This window comes from Salmo trutta, chromosome 3, assembly GCF_901001165.1.
Source record: "Salmo trutta chromosome 3, fSalTru1.1, whole genome shotgun sequence".
Classification (NCBI taxonomy): Eukaryota; Metazoa; Chordata; class Actinopteri; order Salmoniformes; family Salmonidae; genus Salmo; species Salmo trutta.
The window spans coordinates 11,008,915-11,029,481 of NC_042959.1; the positions used below are offsets into that span (position 1 = coordinate 11,008,915).

General features: G+C 47.1%; 1 protein-coding gene across 2 annotated transcripts in view; it reads right to left on the minus strand.

Moving 5' to 3' along the window:
• Window positions 1-20,567, minus strand: part of LOC115168177 (disintegrin and metalloproteinase domain-containing protein 19) — a 51,382-nt gene that overhangs the window by 17,833 nt on the left and 12,982 nt on the right. For both annotated transcript variants that reach the window (XM_029723212.1, XM_029723203.1), the window contains exons 4-6: window positions 2,204-2,282; window positions 1,933-2,009; window positions 661-868 (exon numbers count right to left, since the gene is read on the minus strand). In XM_029723212.1, the coding sequence (XP_029579072.1) occupies window positions 661-868; window positions 1,933-2,009; window positions 2,204-2,282 (364 nt within the window). The remainder of the gene's footprint in view (window positions 1-660; window positions 869-1,932; window positions 2,010-2,203; window positions 2,283-20,567) is intronic.

The window sequence follows — 20,567 nt, forward strand, 5'->3', positions numbered from 1 at the left end:
CGGCCAAGGCAACAAAGGAGTGGCTCAAGAAGAAGCACATAAAGGTCCTGGAGTGGCCTAGCCAGTCTCCAGACCTTAATCCCATAGAAAATCTGTGGAGGGAGCTGAAGGTTCGAGTTGCCAAACGTCAGCCTCGAAACCTTAATGACTTGGAGAAGAGTGGGACAAAATCCCTCCTGAGATGTGTGCAAACCTGGTGGCCAACTACAAGAAACGTCTGACCTCTGTGATTGCTAACAAGGGTTTTGCCACCAAGTACTAAGTCATGTTTTGCAGAGGGGTCCAATACTTATTTCCCTCATTAAAATGCAAATCTATTTATAACATTTTTGACATGCGTTTTTCTGGATTATTTTGTTGTTATTCTGTCTCTCACTGTTCAAATAAACCTACCATTAAAATGATAGACTGATCATTTCTTTGTAAGTGGGCAAACGTACAAAATCAGCAGGGGATCAAATACTTAATTCCCCCACTGTACCTCTATAAGGTTTTATTATCAACTCATAATATGTTATGCCTGTTTTCCATGGGACTTAAAATGGCTGATATTTCAAAGATATTTCACTGATACAAAGCAGCACCCCCTATTCTCTGAAGAAGATAGTGGTTGTTCTCAAATCAGACACCAACCAGTCTATCTGTCCCTCCTCCACTCACCCTTCCGCCCCACGGTGACATCATTCCCTGGATGAGGTCACCCAGCCCCTCCCCCTGGCCCTGGTTGCTATGGTGTTGCCCGCAGGTTCCGTTGGGCAAACGGAGGTTCTCGGCTCGGAACACGGCGTGAGGAGGCTGTGTATCCATGGTGACAGCGGGCAGGGGTTCTATCAGGTAGCTGACACTGGTGTTCACCGTAACCAGTCCCCTAAGGAAACAGAGATCTGGGTCACATCAGTTCCAGGCTCTAAAACATAAAATATTTATATTACCTAACTAAGTAAAACTATTACAGCTGGGGAACGTAGCGGTGTTTAAAACTCCATCAAATATCTATTGCGAGAAGTTAGATATGTCAGAATGTAAAACTAGAAGCAGCAGGGATTTACATGTCAGGTCTAAGACAACTACATCATGACTGTATGTTGAACTCTGTATATAAATCCTGATACCAGATGGATGGAGCAGAAAGAGAGAAAGAAGAAGGAGAGAGACAGACAGAGAGAGAGAGAAAGACGGAGGAGGAGAGATCCTCAGGGGGATTTCTGATGTTTCCACTCAGTCAGCTGGGACATATAGTGCTGTAGGTCTGTAGGCTTCCTGCTGTGTACCATTGGCTATGCTGCTGAAGCTTCTCCCAATAGACACCCAGCACATAGCAGGTTCTGGCTCCGTGAGGATTGTATCAGGGAGAGGCATCATACCAGGGACCGTGGGCGACCCTTCTCCAGATGCTTTCTACAGCTGCTTGTGTGTGTGTGCATACGTGCATGCGTTGCACACTCTGAGCTCTATGCTGCGTTTGCAGTTCTGTCCATGGGACATAGCAGGGAGATGTATTCATCCATTCCTTTCCTGCAGATGTGTGTGTGAGAGTACTCCTCCTCCTGCAGATGTTCTGTCAATGTATGTGTCTGTTATTCTCCTATAACTGCCTTCTCTGTAAACCCAGAAAGGAAACAACAGCACGTCTGGATCCCAACCTCTAACTCCGTCCCTGATGCCGCTGTAGCCTCAGTGACTTAACATGGAACCCAGTGACCTAGAAACACACTGGCCTGCATATCTCAACAGTCAGTGCATGATCAATAAATACGTCATCTTTTGACAGTGCCTGCTCTCCTATTGTGATTGATTGAGAATGACCGTGTGACAAATATATGTCTGAATAGCCATTCAAATCAACTGAATTCATCTGTTGGAGTGCTGTCCTATTCCATGCAGTTAGTGATCACCACTTCCATCAGCAGGGTTACCGGTGGAAACGCTTACCTGAGACCTGAGCAGGTGCTGAGTGCTACACTGGACCCCTCCACACCCTGGACGTCACCATGGTAGAAACAGTGGCCCTGCAACATGAGAGGAGAGTTAAACAAACTCACATCATGCACTTTTCTTTTTCTTTTTAAGATTTAAGACCTTGGTTAGCCTGTCTTGGACTCAGTCAACTCTTTAGCTATTGGACATCCACAAACCAGAAATAGGCTGGTTTCATGAATAGCCCCCTATTGTTAGATGCTTTGGAACATCCCATTGAACTCACAGTGCTGGGTGAATAGGAGGTCTGGCGGGAACCGCTGGGACTGTACCATATCTCCTGATATCCGGGGGCCAATAACTGCCTGGAACATACAGAAAGAAAGAGAGAGAACATGACCCCACTGAAAACAGTGCTGGTGAACAGAATACACTGTAAGCATAAAACAAAGGGCAGCAGGGTGCTTCAGTCAGAGAGAACAGAAAGAGGGAAAGGGAAAGAGAACAGAGAGAGGGAAAGGGAAAGAGAACAGAGAGAGGGAAAGGGAACAGAGAGAGGGAAAGGGAACAGAGAAAGGGAAAGAGAACAGAGAGAGGGAAAGAGAACAGAGAGAGGGAAAGAGAACAGAGAGAGGGAAAGAGAACAGAGAAAGGGAAAGAGAACAGAGAGAGGGAAAGAGAACAGAGAGAGGGAAAGAGAACAGAGAAAGGGAAAGAGAACAGAGAGAGGGAAAGGGAACAGAGAGAGGGAAAGGGAAAGAGAACAGAGAGAGGGAAAGGGAACAGAGAGAGGGAAAGGGAAAGGGAACAGAGAGAGGGAAAGGGAAAGAGAACAGAGAGAGGGAAAGGGAACAGAGAGAGGGAAAGGGAAAGGGAACAGAGAGAGGGAAAGGGAAAGAGAACAGAGAGAGGGAAAGGGAACAGAGAGAGGGAAAGAGAACAGAGAGAGGGAAAGGGAACAGAGAGAGGGAAAGAGAACAGAGAGAGGGAAAGGGAACAGAGAGAGGGAAAGGGAAAGGGAACAGAGAGAGGGAAAGAGAACAGAGAGAGGGAAAGGGAACAGAGAGAGGGAAAGAGAACAGAGAGAGGGAAAGGGAACAGAGAGAGGGAAAGGGAACAGAGAGAGGGAAAGGGAACAGAGAGAGGGAAAGGGAAAGGGAACAGAGAGAGGGAAAGAGAACAGAGAGAGGGAAAGGGAACAGAGAGAGGGAAAGGGAACAGAGAGAGGGAAAGGGAACAGAGAGAGGGAAAGGGAAAGGGAACAGAGAGAGGGAAAGAGAACAGAGAGAGGGAAAGAGAACAGAGAGAGGGAAAGGGAAAGGGAACAGAGAGAGGGAAAGGGAACAGAGAGAGGGAAAGGGAAAGGGAACAGAGAGAGGGAAAGGGAACAGAGAGAGGGAAAGAGAACAGAGAGAGGGAAAGGGAACAGAGAGAGGGAAAGGGAACAGAGAAAGGGAAAGGGAACAGAGAAAGGGAAAGAGAACAGAGAGAGGGAAAGGGAACAGAGAGAGGGAAAGGGAACAGAGAGAGGGAAAGGGAACAGAGAGAGGGAAAGGGAACAGAGAAAGGGAAAGAGAACAGAGAAAGGGAAAGAGAACAGAGAGAGGGAAAGAGAACAGAGAGAGGGAAAGAGAACAGAGAGAGGGAAAGGGAAAGGGAACAGAGAGAGGGAAAGAGAACAGAGAGAGGGAAAGGGAAAGGGAACAGAGAGAGGGAAAGAGAACAGAGAGAGGGAAAGGGAACAGAGAGAGGGAAAGGGAACAGAGAAAGGGAAAGAGAACAGAGAGAGGGAAAGGGAAAGGGAACAGAGAGAGGGAAAGAGAACAGAGAGAGGGAAAGGGAACAGAGAGAGGGAAAGGGAACAGAGAAAGGGAAAGAGAACAGAGAGAGGGAAAGGGAACAGAGAGAGGGAAAGAGAACAGAGAGAGGGAAAGAGAACAGAGAGAGGGAAAGAGAACAGAGAGAGGGAAAGAGAACAGAGAGAGGGAAAGGGAAAGGGAACAGAGAGAGGGAAAGAGAACAGAGAGAGGGAAAGGGAAAGGGAACAGAGAGAGGGAAAGAGAACAGAGAGAGGGAAAGGGAAAGGGAACAGAGAGAGGGAAAGGGAACAGAGAGAGGGAAAGGGAAAGAGAACAGAGAGAGGGAAAGAGAACAAAGAGAGGGAAAGGGAACGAGAACATTAGAGGAGTGTGATAGAGAGAGTGAGACAGGAAGAGAGAGACCGAGAGTGAGCGATGAAAAGTGCAAGAGGAAGAGGAAGAGTGAGAGAAGTATTGTATTCCTCTCCAGTGGTACACAGCTCATGAAACATTCATGGTGACATTCTGAGCTACAAAGGAAAAGAGAGTGCCTCAAAGCATTACAGAGAGAGACAGAGAGAGACAGAAAGAGATAGAGATACAGACAGATAGAGAGATACAGATACAGAGATAGACAGAGATACAGAGAGAGATACAGAGGTACAGAGAGAGATACAGAGAGAGAGAGACTGAGAGACAGAGAGAGATACAGAGATACAGAGAGAGATACAGAGAGAGACTGAGAGACAGAGAGATACAGAGAGATACAGACAGATCCACAGAGATACACAGAGAGACAGAGAGAGAAACAGAGAGAGACAGATACAGAGAGAGATACAGAGATGCAGAGAGAGAGACAGAGACAGAGACAGAGACAGAGACAGAGAGAGACAGAGAGAGACAGATACAGAGAGAGATACAGAGATGCAGAGAGAGATACAGAGACAGAGACAGAGACAGGGAGAGACAGAGAGACAGAGATACAGAGAGAGAGAGAGATAGAGAGAGAGATACAGAGAGAGAGACAGGGAGAGACAGATACAGAGAGAGATACAGAGAGATACCAAAATAGAGAGAGAGATACAGAGAGACACAGAGAGAGACAGAGAGAGAGAGAGAGAGACAGAGATACAGAGACAGAGAGAGAGAGATAGAGAGATACAAAGAGAGAGAGAGATACAGAGAGATGCAGAGAGATATTGAGATACAATTCGAATAACTATGTACACTACCGTTCAAACGTTTGTCCATTAAAATAACATCAAATTGATCAGAAATACAGTGTAGACATTGTTAATGTTGTAAAGAATTATTGTAGCTGGAAATGGCTGATTTTTTTTAATGGAATATCTACATAGGCGTACAGAGGCCCATTATCAGCAACCATCCCTCCTGTGTTCCAATGGCACGTTGTGTTAGCTAATCCAAGTTTATAATATTAAAAGACTAATTGATCATTAGAAAACCCTTTTGCAATTATGTTAGCACAGCTGAAAACTGTTGTTGTCACGTCCTGACCAGTTAAGGGTTATGTGTTGTTGTAGTTTGGTCAGGATGTGGCAGGGGGTATTTGTTTTATATGGTTCGGGGTGGTGGTGTAGGTAGTAGGTTGTTTTATTTATGTAGTCCGGGGGTTTTGGGCACTGCTCTGTGTTTATGTATTTCTAGGTTTAGTTAGTTAGTTGTGGGTATAGGTTCTAGGTTTGTTTTCTATGTAGAGTTAATTGGGATTGGACTCCCAATTGAAGGCAGGTGTGTTGAGTTGCCTTTGATTGGGAGTCCTATATTAGTAGGGTGTGTTTGTCTATGTGTTTGTGTGTAATTGTTTGTGAGCACTGCTTGTTTAGCCTGCCACACTGTTTGGTCGTGAGTATTGTTTGTTTTTTCTGTGGATGCTTTACCTATTTCATTAAAAGAATGAGTATCCACATTCCCGCTGCAGTTTGGTCAATTCAACACGGCACCTTTTGTGACAGTTGTGCTGATTAAGAAGCAATAAAACTGGCCTTCTTTAGACTAGTTGAGTATCTGGAGCATCAGCATTTGTGGGTTTGATTACAGGCTCAAAATGGCCAGAAACGAAGACATTTCTTCTGAAACTCACCAGTCTATTCTTGTTCTGAGAAATGAAGGCTATGCTATGCCATGCGAGAAATTGCCAAGAAACGGAAGATCTCGTACAACGCTGTGTATTACTCACTTCACAGAACAGCGCAAACTGGCCCTAACCAGAATAGAAGGTCCCGGTGCACAACTGAGCAAGAGGATGGATTTATGCTGACTTGGGAGTGTCAGCCTGGGTAAACTCAGAGAGTTATGAGTAAATTACAGCCTTGTCAAACACACACAGATGCTCTATAAACATACCAACAAGCACACATATGCTCTATAGACATACCAACAAACACACAGATGCTCTATAGACATACCAACAAACACACAGATGCTCTATAGACAAACCAACAAACACACAGATGCTCTATGGACATACCAACAAACACACAGATGCTCTATAAACATACCAACAAACATACAGATGCTCTATAGACAAACCAACAAACACACAGATGCTCTATGGACATATCAACAAACACACAGATGCTCTATAAACATACCAACAAACACACAGATGCTCTATAGACATATCAACAAACACACAGATGCTCTATAGACATATCAACAAACACACAGATGCTCTATAAACATATCAACAAACACACAGATGCTCTATAAACATACCAACAAACACACAGATGCTCTATAAACATACCAACAAGCACACAGATGCTCTATAGACATATCAACAAACACACAGATGCTCTATAGACATATCAACAAGCACACAGATGCTCTATAGACATAAACTCTCCATCCATCCATCTTTTCTATCCCTCTATCTTGGTCAGATGGTAGTTTCACTGAGGACTAGTTTCAGTTCCAAACACAGAGCCATCGGCAACCATCATCATTCTAATCAAATCTACATCTATCAACATTTTCAACATCAAAATGTGCCGAAAACCACAAAAATGAAAAGGTCAACTAAATCCCATTCACCCTTCAACTTCTTAGAGGGGAAGTGCACTAAAATACAAAAAAAGGAGGAAGGGGGAAGAGGGGGGAGTAGGATGAGTGGGCATTTGTTGTCTCCCTCGACCAGAAGCCTGGGGCACAGTAGCTCATTGAAACAATGGCTGCCTATTAGTCAAATCATCCTAAAGGGAGGGGGGAGACAAGGCCGGTTCCATCCCCAACAGACTACCATTCAGAGGGCTATATTAAGATACAACCCCCCCTCCAGCCCCGGCCACACACAGCCCCCAACAGCACAGGTGATACATTAATAATCATTAGGTGACACTGTTTCCGGACGACATCACCCTGCCCTGGGCAACGGTAGACTGTGATGTTTGAGATTTATTAAGAGTCTGAAACCTTTCTCACTCTTTCCTCCTTATTTCTCCTTTCATCTTTCCCCCTCTCCTCCTCCTCCTCTGACCTCTGCTTTAGGAGCTGTTTTTTTCTCTCGCGCTCTCTTTCTCATTTGCCTCTCTCTGTCTTTCTCCTCTATCTCAAAATTCTCTCTCCTCTCCCTCTCTCTTTCTCTGTGTGATCCTAATCCCAGTAAACTGTCATTGTGCAGAGTAGTGCTGAGTTGACAGCCCTGATGGGAGGTTACAGCCTGACACAGTGATGGTCCTAGGGGAGGTTACAGCCTGACACAGTGATGGTCCTAGGGGAGGTTACAGCCTGACACAGTGATGGTCCTAGGGGAGGTTACAGCCTGACACAGTGATGGTCCTAGGGGAGGTTACAGCCTGACACAGTGATGGTCCTAGGGGAGGTTACAGCCTGACACAGTGATGGTCCTAGGGGAGGTTACAGCCTGACCCAGTGATGGTCCTAGAGGAGGTTACAGCCTGACACAGTGATGGTCCTAGGGGAGGTTACAGCCTGACACAGTGATGGTCCTAGGGGAGGTTACAGCCTGACACAGTGATGGTCCTAGGGGAGGTTACAGCCTGACACAGTGATGGTCCTAGGGGAGGTTACAGCCAAACACAGTGATGGTCCTAGGGGAGGTTACAGCCTGACACAGTGATGGTCCTAGGGGAGGTTACAGCCTGACACAGTGATGGTCCTAGGGGAGGTTACAGCCAAACACAGTGATGGTCCTAGGGGAGGTTACAGCCTGACACAGTGATGGTCCTAGGGGAGGTTACAGCCAAACACAGTGATGGGTCTGAATCCTGACACTACAGTAACACCCCCCCTCCCCTGCTGACCCTCAGGCGCTCCCCACAGTTTGGGAACCACTGGGTGTATGGTGGTGGTTAGAGTGGATGGTGTTGGTTGTGGTGGTGGTTAGAGTGGATGGTGTTGGTGGTGGTGGTGGTTAGAGTGGATGGTGTTGGTGGTGGTGGTGGTTAGAGTGTATGGTGGTGGTGGTCGTTAGAGTGGATGGTGGTAGTTAGAGTGTATGGTGGTGGTGGTTAGAGTGTATGGTGTTGGTGGTTAGAGTGTATGGTGGTGGTGGTGGTTAGAGTGTATGGTGATGGTGGTGGTTAGAGTGTATGGTGGTGGTGGTGGTTAGAGTGTATGGTGGTGGTGGTTAGAGTGTATGGTGGTGGTTAGAGTGTATGGTGGTGGTGGTTAGAGTGTATGGTGATGGTGGTGGTTAGAGTGTATGGTGGTGGTGGTGGTTAGAGTGTATGGTAGTGGTGGTGGTTAGAGTGTATGGTGGTGGTGTTGGTTAGAGGGTATGGTGGGGGTGGTGGTTAGAGTGTATGGTGGTGGTGGTGGTGGTTAGAGTCTATGGTGGTGGTGGTGGTTAGAGTGTATGGTGGTGGTGGTTAGAGTGTATGGTGGTGGTGGTTAGAGTGTATGGTGGTGGTGGTTGTGATGGTGGTTAGAGTGTATGGTGATGGTGGTTAGAGTGTATGGTGGTGGTGGTTAGAGTGTATGGTGGTGGTGGTGGTTAGAGTGTATGGTGGTGGTGGTTAGAGTGTATGGTGGTGGTGGTGGTGGTTAGAGTGTATGGTGGTGGTGGTTAGAGTGTATGGTGGTGGTGGTGGTTAGAGTGTATGGTGGTGGTGGTGGTTAGAGTGTATGGTGATGGTGGTGGTTAGAGTGTATGGTGGTGGTGGTTAGAGTGTATGGTGGTGGTGGTTAGAGTGTATGGTGGTGGTGGTGGTTAGAGTGTATGGTGATGGTGGTTAGAGTGTATGGTGGTGGTTAGAGTGTATGGTGGTGGTGGTGGTGGTTAGAGTGTGTGGTGGTGGTGGTGGTTAGAGTGTATGGTGATGGTGGTGGTAGTTAGAGTGTATGGTGGTGGTGGTGGTTAGAGTGTATGGTGATGGTGGTTAGAGTGTATGGTGGTGGTTAGAGTGTATGGTGGTGGTGGTGGTGGTTAGAGTGTATGGTGGTGGTGGTGGTTAGAGTGTATGGTGGGGTGGTGGTGGTTAGAGTGTATGGTAGTGGTGGTTAGAGTGTATGGTGGTGGTTAGAGTGTATGGTGGTGGTGGTGGTGGTTAGAGTGTATGGTGGTGGTGGTTAGAGTGTATGGTGGTGGTGGTGGTTAGAGTGTATGGTAGTGGTGGTTAGAGTGTATGGTGGTGGTTAGAGTGTATGGTGGTGGTGGTGGTGGTTAGAGTGTATGGTGGTGGTGGTTAGAGTGTATGGTGGTGGTGGTGGTTAGAGTGTATGGTGGTGGTGGTGGTGGTTAGAGTGTGTGCATCAGCGGTTCTGGGTTCTGGATCAAGTCCAGGCTCCAGACAGATGCTGTGATTGAGAACCAGTTAGTCTGAAGAATGGCTGTCTGAGAGCAGGACTAAGACAAAAGACTTGGTTCAGTCACAACGGAAAGATAGAGAGAGGGGAAGAGGAAGAGAGAGAGGAGGGGGAAGAAAGAGAGACAGTGAGAGTGAGATAGAGAGAGGGGGGAGTAGGAAAGATAGATAGATGTGGATAGAGAGAGGGGGAGAAGGGGGAGGGCTAGTGCACATCAGGGTCAGTGGGTCACATTCTCTCATGTTATCAGATGACATCACCAGGGTCTGTGTGTGTGTGTGTGTGTGTCTTCACTAGAACTAAAGGCAGGGGTGGCAGGGGATGACGCAACTAGAGAAATGAATGATGAAGGGGCTTTTATGGCAGAGCCGGGAGGGTGTGTGTGTCTGACAGACCGTCTCAGCCGGGGGTCAAGCTAAAGGCAAACAAGCATATAGATCTGTAGCGGTGAAAGACTAAACATCAACTGAAAGAAAGAAAGAAGGACAAGCAAACGTGCCAAAGTCACAGGGAGAAGAGATGTCTCTGTTATGTATCATCCGTGTCTGTCTGTCTGGTGTCTGTCTGTCTGGTGTCTGTCTATCTGGTCTCTGTCTGTCTGTCTGTCTGTCTGTCTGTCTGTCTGTCTGTCTGTCTGTCTGTCTGTCTGTCTGTCTGTCTGTCTGTCTGTCTGTCTGTCTGTCTGTCTGTCTGTCTGTCTGTCTGTCTGTCTGTCTGTCTGATTTCTGTCTCTGTGCGTGGTCATCATTCTCTACATCCTGACTGTACAGTGGGGGACGTGTGTTGACCTGAAGCTTAAACTTCTCTACTGGGAAAAGGATGAGAGGAGAGGGGAGCAGAGGAGTGGAGAGCAGAAGGTATAATGGACAGAGGAGAGGAGTGAAAAGAGTGGGGCTTGTCAGAGGAGAGGGGTGGACAGAGGAGAGGACAGGAGTGGAAAGAGGAGAGGAGAGGGGTGGAAAGAGGGTTTAGGAGAAGAGAGGACAGAGGAGAGGGGTGGACAGAGAAGAAGGGTGGACAGAGGGTTTAGGAGAAGAGTGGACAAGGGAGAGGAGAAGAGTGGACAGAAGAGAAGAGAGGACAGAGGGGAGGAGAGGGGTGGACAGAGGAGAGGGGTGGACAGAGGAGAGGGGAGGGGTGGACAGAGGAGAGGAGAGGGGTGGACAGAGGAGAGGGGTGGACAGAGGAGAGGGGAGGGGTGGACAGAGGAGAGAACAGGAGTGGACAGAGGAAAGGAGAGGGGTGGACAGAGGAGATGGGAGGCATCAGAGATTGTACAATTCTCTGTTTCACGGAAGCATGGCTCTCGCGGGATATGTTGTCGGAATTGGTTCAGTCACCGGGCTTCTCCATGTATCGCGCCAACAGAGATAGACAGAGATAAACACCCCTCTCTGGGAAGACGAAGGGCGGGGATGTATGCTTCATGATTAACGACTCATGGTGTAATCATAACAACATACAGGAACTCAAGTCCTTCTGCTCACCTGACCTAGAATTCCTTAAAATCAAATGCCGGCCATATTACCTCACAAGAGAATTCTCATCAGTTATCGTCACAGCTGTGTACATTCCCCCCCAAGCAGACACCAAGACGGCCCTCAAGGATCTTCACTGGACTCTATGTAAACTGGAAACCATATATCCTGAGGCTACATTTATTGTAGCTGGGGATTTTAACAAAGCAAATCAGAGAACAAGGTTACCTAAATTCTATCAGCATATTGATTGCACTACACGTGGGAGTAATACACACGATCACTGCTACTCTCAATTCGTACAAAGCCCTCCCCCACCCTCCCTTTGGCAAATCCCGACAACGACTCCATCTTGCTCCTACCGTCTTATAGGCAGAAATTCAAACAGGATGTACCAGTGACTAGAACCATTCAATGCTGGTCTGACCAATCGGAATCCACGCTTCAAGATTGTTTTGATCACGCCGCCTGGGATATGTTCTGGTCAGCCAGAGAACAACATCGATCTATACACTGACTCGGTGAGTGAGTTTATAAGGAAGTGCATTGGAGATGTTGTACCCACTGTGACTATTAAAACCTACCCTAACCAGAAACCGTGGATGGATGGAGGTATTCGGGCAAAACTGAAAGTGCGAACCACCGCATTTAACCATGGAAAGAGGTCTGGGAATATGGCTGAATATAAACAGTGTAGTTATTCCCTGCGCAAGGCAATCAAAAAAGCGAAATGCCAGTACAGGGACAAAGTGGAGTCACAATTCAACGGCTCAGACACGAGACGTATGTGGCAGGGTCTACAGGAAATCACGGACTACAAAAAGAAAACCAGCTACGTCAAGGACACGGACGTCCCGCTTCCAGACAAACTAAACACCTTCGTTGCCCGCTTTGAGGATAATACAGTGCCACCGTCGCGGCCCACTAACAAGGATTGCGCCCCTCCCCCCTCCTTCTCCATGGCCGACGTGAGTAAAACATTTAAACATGTTAACCCTCTCAAGGCTGCTAGCCCAGACAGCATCCCTAGCCTCAGAGCATGCGCAGACCAGCTGACTGGTGTGTTTACGGACATATTCAATCGCTCCCTATCCCAGTCTGCTGTCCCCACATGCTTCAAGATGGCCAACACATTGTTCCTGTACCCAAGAAGGCAAAGATAACTGAACGAAATGACTACCGCCCTGTAGCACTAACTTCTGTCATCATGAAGTGCTTTGAGAGACTAGTTAAGGATCATATCACCTCCACCTTACCGGCCACCCTAGACCCACTTCAGTTTGCATACCGCCCCAACAGGTTCACAGATGATGCAATTGCCAACACACTGCACACTGCCCTACCCAATCTGGACAAGAGGAATGCCTATGTAAGAATGCTGTTCATTAACTACAGCTCAGCATTCAACACCATAGTACCCTCCAAGCTCATCATCAAGCTGGAGGCCCTGGGTCTCAACCCCGCCCTGTGGAATTGGGTTCTAAACTTTCTGACGGGCCGCCCCTAGGTGGTGAAGGCCGGAAACAACATCTCCACGTCCCTGACCGTGCTCAGCCCTCTCCTGTACTCCCTGTTCACCCACGACTGCGTGGCCATGCGCACCTCCAACTCAATCATCAAGTTTTCAGACAACACAACAGTAGTGGGCTTGATTACCAACACTGGTTTGATTACCAACACCGCCTACAGGGAGGAGGTGAGGGCACTCGGAGTGTGGTGTCAGGAAAACAACCTCTCACTCAACGTCAACGAAACAAAGGACATGATCGTGGACTTCAGGAAACAGCAGAGGGAGCACCCCCCTATCCACATCGAAGGGACAGCAGTGGAGAAGGTGGAAAGTTTTAAGTTCCTCGGCGTACATGTCACAGACAAACTGAAATGGTCCACCCACACAGACAGTGTGGTGAAGAAGGCGCAACAAAGCCTCTTCTACCTCAGGAGACTGAAGAAATTTGTCTCGTCACCTAAAACCCTGAAAAACTTTTACAGATGCACAATCGAGAGCGTCCTGTCGGGCTGCATCACCGCCTGGTACGGCAACTGCACTGCACTCAACCGCAAGGCTCTCTAGAGGGTGGTGCGGTCTGCACAACGCATCACTGGGGGCAAACTACCTGCCCTCCAGGACACCTACAGCACCTGATGTCAAAGGAAGGCCAAAAAGATCATCAAGGACAACAATCACCCGAGCCACTGCCTGTTCACCCCACTATCATCCAGAAGGCAAGGTCAGTACAGGTGCATCAAAGCTGGGACCGAGAGACTGAAAAACAGCTTCTATCCCAAGGCCATCAGACTGCTAAACAGCAATCACTAACTCAGAGAGGCTGCTGCCTACATTGAGACCCAATCACTGGCCACTTTAATAAATGGATCACTAGTCACTTTAAACAATAAATAATGCCACTTTAATCATATTTACATATCTTACATTACTCATATCATATGTACAGTTGAAGTTGGAAGTTTACATACACCTTAGCCAAATACATTTAAACTCAGTTTTTCACAATTCCTGACATTTAATCCTACAAAAAATTCCCTGTCTTAGGTCAGTTAGGGTCACCACTTTATTTTAAGAATGTGAAATGTCAGAATAATAGTAGAGAGAATGATTTATTTCAGCTTTTATTTCTATCATCACATTCCCAATGGGTCAGAAGTTTACATACACTCAATTAGTATTTGGTAGCATTGCCTTTAAATTGTTTAACTTGGGTCAAACGTTTCGGGTAGCCTTCCACAAGCTTCCCACAATAAGTTGGGTGAATTTTGGCCCATTCCTCCTGACAGAGCTGGTGTAACTGAGTCAGATTTGTAGGCCTCCTTGCTCGCACACACTTTTTCAGTTCTGCCCACAAATGTTCTATAGGATTGAGGTCAGAGCTTTGTGATGGCCACTTCAATACCTTGACTTTGTTGTCCTTAAGCCATTATGCCACAACTTTGGAAGTATGCTTGGGGTCAATGTTCATTTGGAAGACCCATTTGCAATCAAGCTTTAACTTCCTGACTGATGTCTTGAGATGTTGCTTCAATATATCCACATCATTTTTATTCCCCATGATGCCATCTATTTTGTGAAGTGCACCAGTCCCTCCTACAGCAAAGCACCCCCACAACATGATGCTGCCACCCTCGTGCTTCACGGTTGGGATGGTGTTCTTCGGCTTGCAAGCCTCCCCCTTTTTCCTCCAAACATAATGATGGTCATTATGGCCAAACAGTTCTATTTTTGTTTCATCAGACCGGAGGACATTTCTCCAAAAAGTACAATCTTTGTCCCCATGTGCAGTTGCAAACCGTAGTCTGGCTTTTTTATGGCGGTTTTGGAGCAGTGGCTTCTTCCCTGCAGAACGGCCTTTCAGGTTACGTTGATACAGGATTTGTTTTACTGTGGACAGATACTTTTGTACCTGTTTCCTCCAGCATCTTCACAAGATCACAAGATCTTCACAACACCTTTGCTGTTGTTCTGGGATTGATTTGCACTTTTCGCACCAAAGTACGTTCATCTCTAGGAGACAGAACATGTCTCCTTCCTGAGCGGTATGATGGCTGCGTGGTCCCTTGGTGTTTATACTTGCGTACTATTGTTTGTACAGATGAACGTGGTACCTTCAGGCGTTTGGAAATAGCTCCCAAGGATGAACCAGACTTGTGGAGGTCTCCAATTTTTTTTCTGAGGTCTGGGGTGATTTCTTTTGATTTTCCCATGATGTCAAGGAAAGAGGCACTGAGTTTGAAGGTAGGCCTTGAAATACATCCACTGGTACACCTCCAATTGACTCTATCAGCCTATCAGAAGCTTCTAAAGCCATGACATCATTTTCTGGAATTTTCCAAGCTGTTTAAGGGCACAGTCAACTTAGTGTATGTAAACTTCTGACCCACTGGAATTGTGATACAGTAAATTATAAGTGAAATAATCTGTCTGTAAACAATTGTTGGAAAAATTACTTCTTTGTGTCATGCACAAAGTAGATGTCCTAACCGACTTGCCAAAACTATAGTTTGTTAACAAGAAATTTGTGGAGTGGTTGAAAAACAAATTTTAATGACTCCAACCTAAGTATGTAAACTTCCGACTTCAACTGTATATACTGTATTTTACTCCATCTATTGCACCTTGACTATGCCGCTCGGCCATCGCTCATCCATATATTTATATGTACATATTCTCATTCACCCCTTTAGATTTGTGTGTATTGGGTAGTTGTTGGGGAATTGTTAGATTACTTGTTAGATTTTACTGCACTGTCGGAACTAGAATCACAAGCATTTCACTATACTCGCAGTAACATCTGCTAACCATGGGTATGTGAACAATAAGATTTGATTTGACAGAGGAGAGGGGCGGGGGGTACAAGACAATAAACAGATTTGAACACCACATAACCCTCCCCCTGCGTTCCTTAACTCTCCCTGTCTTTCCTGATCTCTACCCTTCCATTGTCCTATCCATGTCTCGCTTTCTCTCTCTCCATCTCTCCATCTCTCTCTGACTCAGCAGCACAGCCCCTCCTGACTCTCCTGACTCTCCTGACTCTTAACCAAATCACCGTCCTCCTCTGGCCCCGCCACTGCCTTTCATTAGGCTAAAAGCCCTGAGACACACACACACACACACACACACACACACACACACACACACACAGCAGGTTTATGATTAAGTGATTCAAAATTCAAAGACAAGAGCAAAGGAGACAGACTGAAATATAGAAGGAGAGAGGGAGGGGAGGAGAGAGAAGGAGGGAGGGAGGGTGAGCAAGAGAATGAGAAAGGGAGGGGAGGGAGGGAGGGCAAGAGAATGAGAATGAGAAAGGGGGAGAGAGAGAAGGAGAGAGGGAGGGAGGGGAGGAGAGAGATAAGGAGAAATGGAAGGGAGGAGAGTGAGAGAAGGATAAAGGAGACAGTAAAGGAGATGAAAGGATGTAAGGAATGATCTAGATAGAAAGAAGGAGACCACTTCATCTCCTTCTATTGGCTGGAGGATGGTGAGGTTTAGGACTGGGGCAGGGGATAAGGCTGGTGAGGTCTAGGACTGGGGCAGGGGATAAGGCTGGTGAGGTCTAGGACTGGGGCAGGGGATAAGGCTGATGAGGTCTAGGACTGGGGCAGGGGATAAGGCTGGTGAGGTCTAGGACTGGGGCAGGGGATAAGGCTGGTGAGGTTTAGGACTGGGGCAGGGGATAAGGCTGGTGAGGTTTAGGACTGGAGCAGGGGATAAGGCTGGTGAGGTCTAGGACTGGGGCAGGGGATAAGGCTGGTGAGGTCTAGGACTGGGGCAGGGGATAAAGCTGGTGAGGTCTAGGACTGGGGCAGGGGATAAAGCTGGTGAGGTTAGGACTGGGGCAGGGGATAAAGGTGGTGAGGTCTAGGACTGGGGCAGTGGATAAAGCTGGTGAGGTTAGGACTGGGGCAGGGGATAAAGCTGGTGAGGTCTAGGACTGGGGCAGGGGATAAGGCTGGTGAGGTCTAGGACTGGGGCAGGGGATAAAGCTGGTGAGGTTAGGACTGGGGCAGGGGATAAGGCTGGTGAGGTTAGGACTGGGGCAGGGGATAAGGCTGGTGAGGTCTAGGACTGGGGCAGGGGATAAGGCTGGTGAGGTCTAGGACTGGGGCAGGGGATAAAACTGGTGAGGTCTAGGACTGGGGCAGGGGATAAGGCTGGTGAGGTCTAGGACTGGGGCAGGGGATAAGGCTGGTGAGGTTTAGGACTGGGGCAGGGGATAAGGCTGGTGAGGTTTAGGACTGGGGCAGGGGATAAGGCTGGTGAGGTCTAGGACTGGGGCAGGGGATAAAGCTGGTGAGGTCTAGGACTAGGGCAGGGGATACGGCTGGGGAGGTTAGGACTGGGGCAGGGGATAAGGCTGGTGAGGTCTAGGACTGGGGCAGGGGTTAAGGCTGGTGAGGTCTAGGACTGGGGCAGGGGATAAGGCTGGTGAGGTCTAGGACTGGGGCAGGGGATAAGCCTGGTGAGGTTTAGCACTGGGGCAGGGGATAAGGCTGGTGAGGTTTAGGACTGGGGCAGGGGATAAAGCTGGTGAGGTCTAGGACTGGGGCAGGGGATAAGGCTGGTGAGGTTTAGGACTGGAGCAGGGGACAAGGCTGGAGCAGAGGCCTGCAGGAGAGTTTAGGGACAAGGAGAGAGAGAGAGCGCTGAAGAAAAGAAGACTGGGGTAGGAGACTGGCGTAAAGAGGACTGGGGTAGTAGACTGGGGTAAAGAGGACTGGAGAAGGAGACTGGGGTAAAGAGGACTGGGGTAGGAGACTGGGGTAAAGAGGACTGGGGAAAAGAGGATTGGGGTAAAGAGGACTGGGGTAGTAGACTAGGTAAAGAGTACTGGGGTAGTAGACTGGGTTAAAGATAACTGGGGTAAAGAGGACTGGGGTAGTACCCTGGGGTAAAGAGGACTGGGGAAAAGAGGACTGGGGTAATAGACTGGGGTAAAGAAGACTGGGGAAAAGAGGACTGGGGTAGGAGACTGGGGAAAGGAGGACTGGGTTAATAGACTGGGGTAAAGAGGACTGGGGTAGCGGACTAGGGTAAAGAGGACTAGGGTAGGAGACTGGGGTAAAGTGGACTGGGGTAAAGAGGACTGGGGTAGTAGACTGGGGTAAAGACGACTGGGGTAGCAGGCTAGGGTAAAGAGGACTGGGGTAGTAGACTAGGGTAAAGAGGACAGGGGAAAAGAGGACTGGGGTAGTAGACTAGGGTAAAGAGGACTGGGGTAGTAGACTGGGGAAAGGAGGACTGGGGTAAAGAGGACTGGGGTAGGAGACGGGTAGTAGCCTGGGGTAAAGAGGACTGGGGTAGTAGACTGAGGTAAAGATGACTGGGGTAGGAGACTGGAGTAAAGAGGACTGGAGTTGTGGACTAGGGTAAAGAGGACTGGGGTAGGTGGCTGGGGTAGTAGACTGGAGTAAAGAGGACTGGGGTAGTAGACTGGGGTAAAGAGGACTTGGTTATTAGACTGGGGTAAAGAGGACTGGGGTAGTTAGGACCTGGGTAGTAGACTGGGGTAAATAGGACTGAGGTAGTGGACTGGAGTAAAGAGGACTGGGTTAGTAGACTGGTGTAAAGATGACTGGGGTAATTAGGACCTGGGTAGAGGACTTGGATGAAATGGAATGGGGTAGAGGACTGAGGTAAAGAGGACTGAGGTAAAGAGGACTGGGGTAAAGATGACTGGGGTAGAGGACTGGGCTAAAGATGACTGAGGTAGACGACTGGGTTAAAGATGACTGGGGTAGAGGACTGGGGTAGGGGCTAAGCCAGGATAAAAGGCTGGGGTAGCGGGTTTGGACTGGAGCTGGGATTGAGCCAGGGGTATTGTTCTGGGATATAAGACTGGGGCGTTCTCTGGCTACTCTCCAGACTCAGCCATTGATCAGAGAACCTGATTAGCATAAAACGCCTTCTCCCTCACACTGACCCACAGAGAGTGGAGAGGAGAGGATGAGAGAGCGAAAGAAAACAAGAGAGAGTGCTAATTTATTTTCCCTTTTGTACTTTAACTATTTGAACATTGTTACAACACTACATAGACATAATATGACATTTGGAATGTCTTTATTCTTTTGGAACTTCTGTGAGTGTAACGTTTACTGTTCATTTTTGATTGTTTATTTAACTTTTGTTTATTATCTTTTTCACTTGCGTTGGCAATGTGAACATATGTTTCCCATGACAATAAAGCCCCTTGAATTTAATTGAATTGAACTGAGAGAGAGCGAGTGAGCGAGCGAGAGAGAAGCGATGCCCACAAATTCCATCACAAAGCCCTCACTAACAGAGAGTTTAGCTTGGAGAAGAGTCCCCTCAGCCAGCTGGGTCTGGGGATCTTTGTACAAACAGACCTCACAGAGCCCCAGGACAGCAACACAATTACACCCAACCAAATTAGGAGAAAGCTAAAATATTTAGTGACACAAAAAAAGAATCAACCAAACAACAGAGCAAACTAGAATGTTATTTGTCCCTAAACAGAGAGTACACCGTGGCAGAATACCTGGCCACTGACTGACCCACAATTAAGGAAAGCTTTGACTATGTACAGGCTCAGTGAGCATAGCTTTGCTATTGAAAGAGGCTGCCGTAGGCAGACCTGGCTCTCAAGAGAAGACAGGCTATGTGCACACTGCCCACAAAATGAGGTGGAAACTGAGCGGCACTTCCTAACCTCCTGCCAAATGTATGACCATATTAGAGACTCATATTTCCCTCGGATTACACAGATCCACAAAGAATTCGAAAACAAACCCGATTTTGATAAACTCCCATATCTGTTAGGTGAAATACCACAGTGTTCCATCACAGCAGTAAGATGTGTGACCTGTTACCATAAGAAAAGGGCAACCAGTGAAGAACAAACAACATTGTAAACAGAACCTATATTTATGTTTATTTATTTTCCCTTTTGTACTTTAACTAATTGCACATTGTTACAACACTGTACATAGCCAATAATTGAACATTTTAAATATCTATATTCTTTTAAAACTTTTGTGAGTGTAATGTTTACTAATGTTTCATTCCATTTTGTTCATTGTCTCTTCCATTTGCTTTGACAATGTAAACATGCGTTTCCCATGCCAATAAAGCCATTTGAATTGAATTGAGGGAGAGAATCAGAATGAGATGAACTATGTGGGCTGGAGTCAGCAGAAACACTGGAGAGAAATCTGGATCAATGAGAGAGAAATTAGAATACGGACCAACTAAAGTAGCATTATCTTGGTGTAGCTTCATGTTACTATGTCTCATGCAGTATTCACATCATAGCTCCAGATAATAATCCAAGCACTGTCAAACACAGCACATTCATTTTGCAACGCTGTGGATCAATAATAGGACAATAAGACGATATGGATTTCATACAGCTATGATAAAACTACAGATCTCCAGTCTTATTCTAGTACAATGTTGATTACTTAGTCCTGTATCGGAGTTGGGTTGTACTGTCAAAGCTCTTATCGTGTTGTTAGTCTATCCTCTTGGTTTGAGTACACATATTGAACGTTACTCTGGATAGGAGCGTCTGCTTAAATGTTTAACCTGACATGTGAGTACCATACGTGCCTAGGCACTATACTGAAATAATGACATATACAATGGTAACCACCGAACAGTGAATTAAAAAAAGAACAATAATTGCAGTCTTCAAACCAACACATCTTTGCTGCATCACCGTAACACCTTACTGTGGAGAAATGCTGAATGGAACACACTTTCCTCCCACTAACTCAACCAGTGAGTTTACAGTGACATTCAACTGACTGAAACGTTCTAGTAATCTTGTACAGTTTTAGTTTCTTTGTTTTTCAAATTCCTCTGAGGATGTTGAGCAGTCAGATTACTAAAGCACAACCTCAGTAAAATAGTAGCTCTCATCTAATTTCAAAGAATGTCTGCTAATCATAAAGACACACACACACACACACGCACACACGCACGCACGCACACACGCACGCACGCACGCACACACACACACACACACACACACACACACACACACGTGTTAATCACTCCCCCAGCTGTAATGTGACCACCTGGTGGGGTTCTCTCTCTAAGGGG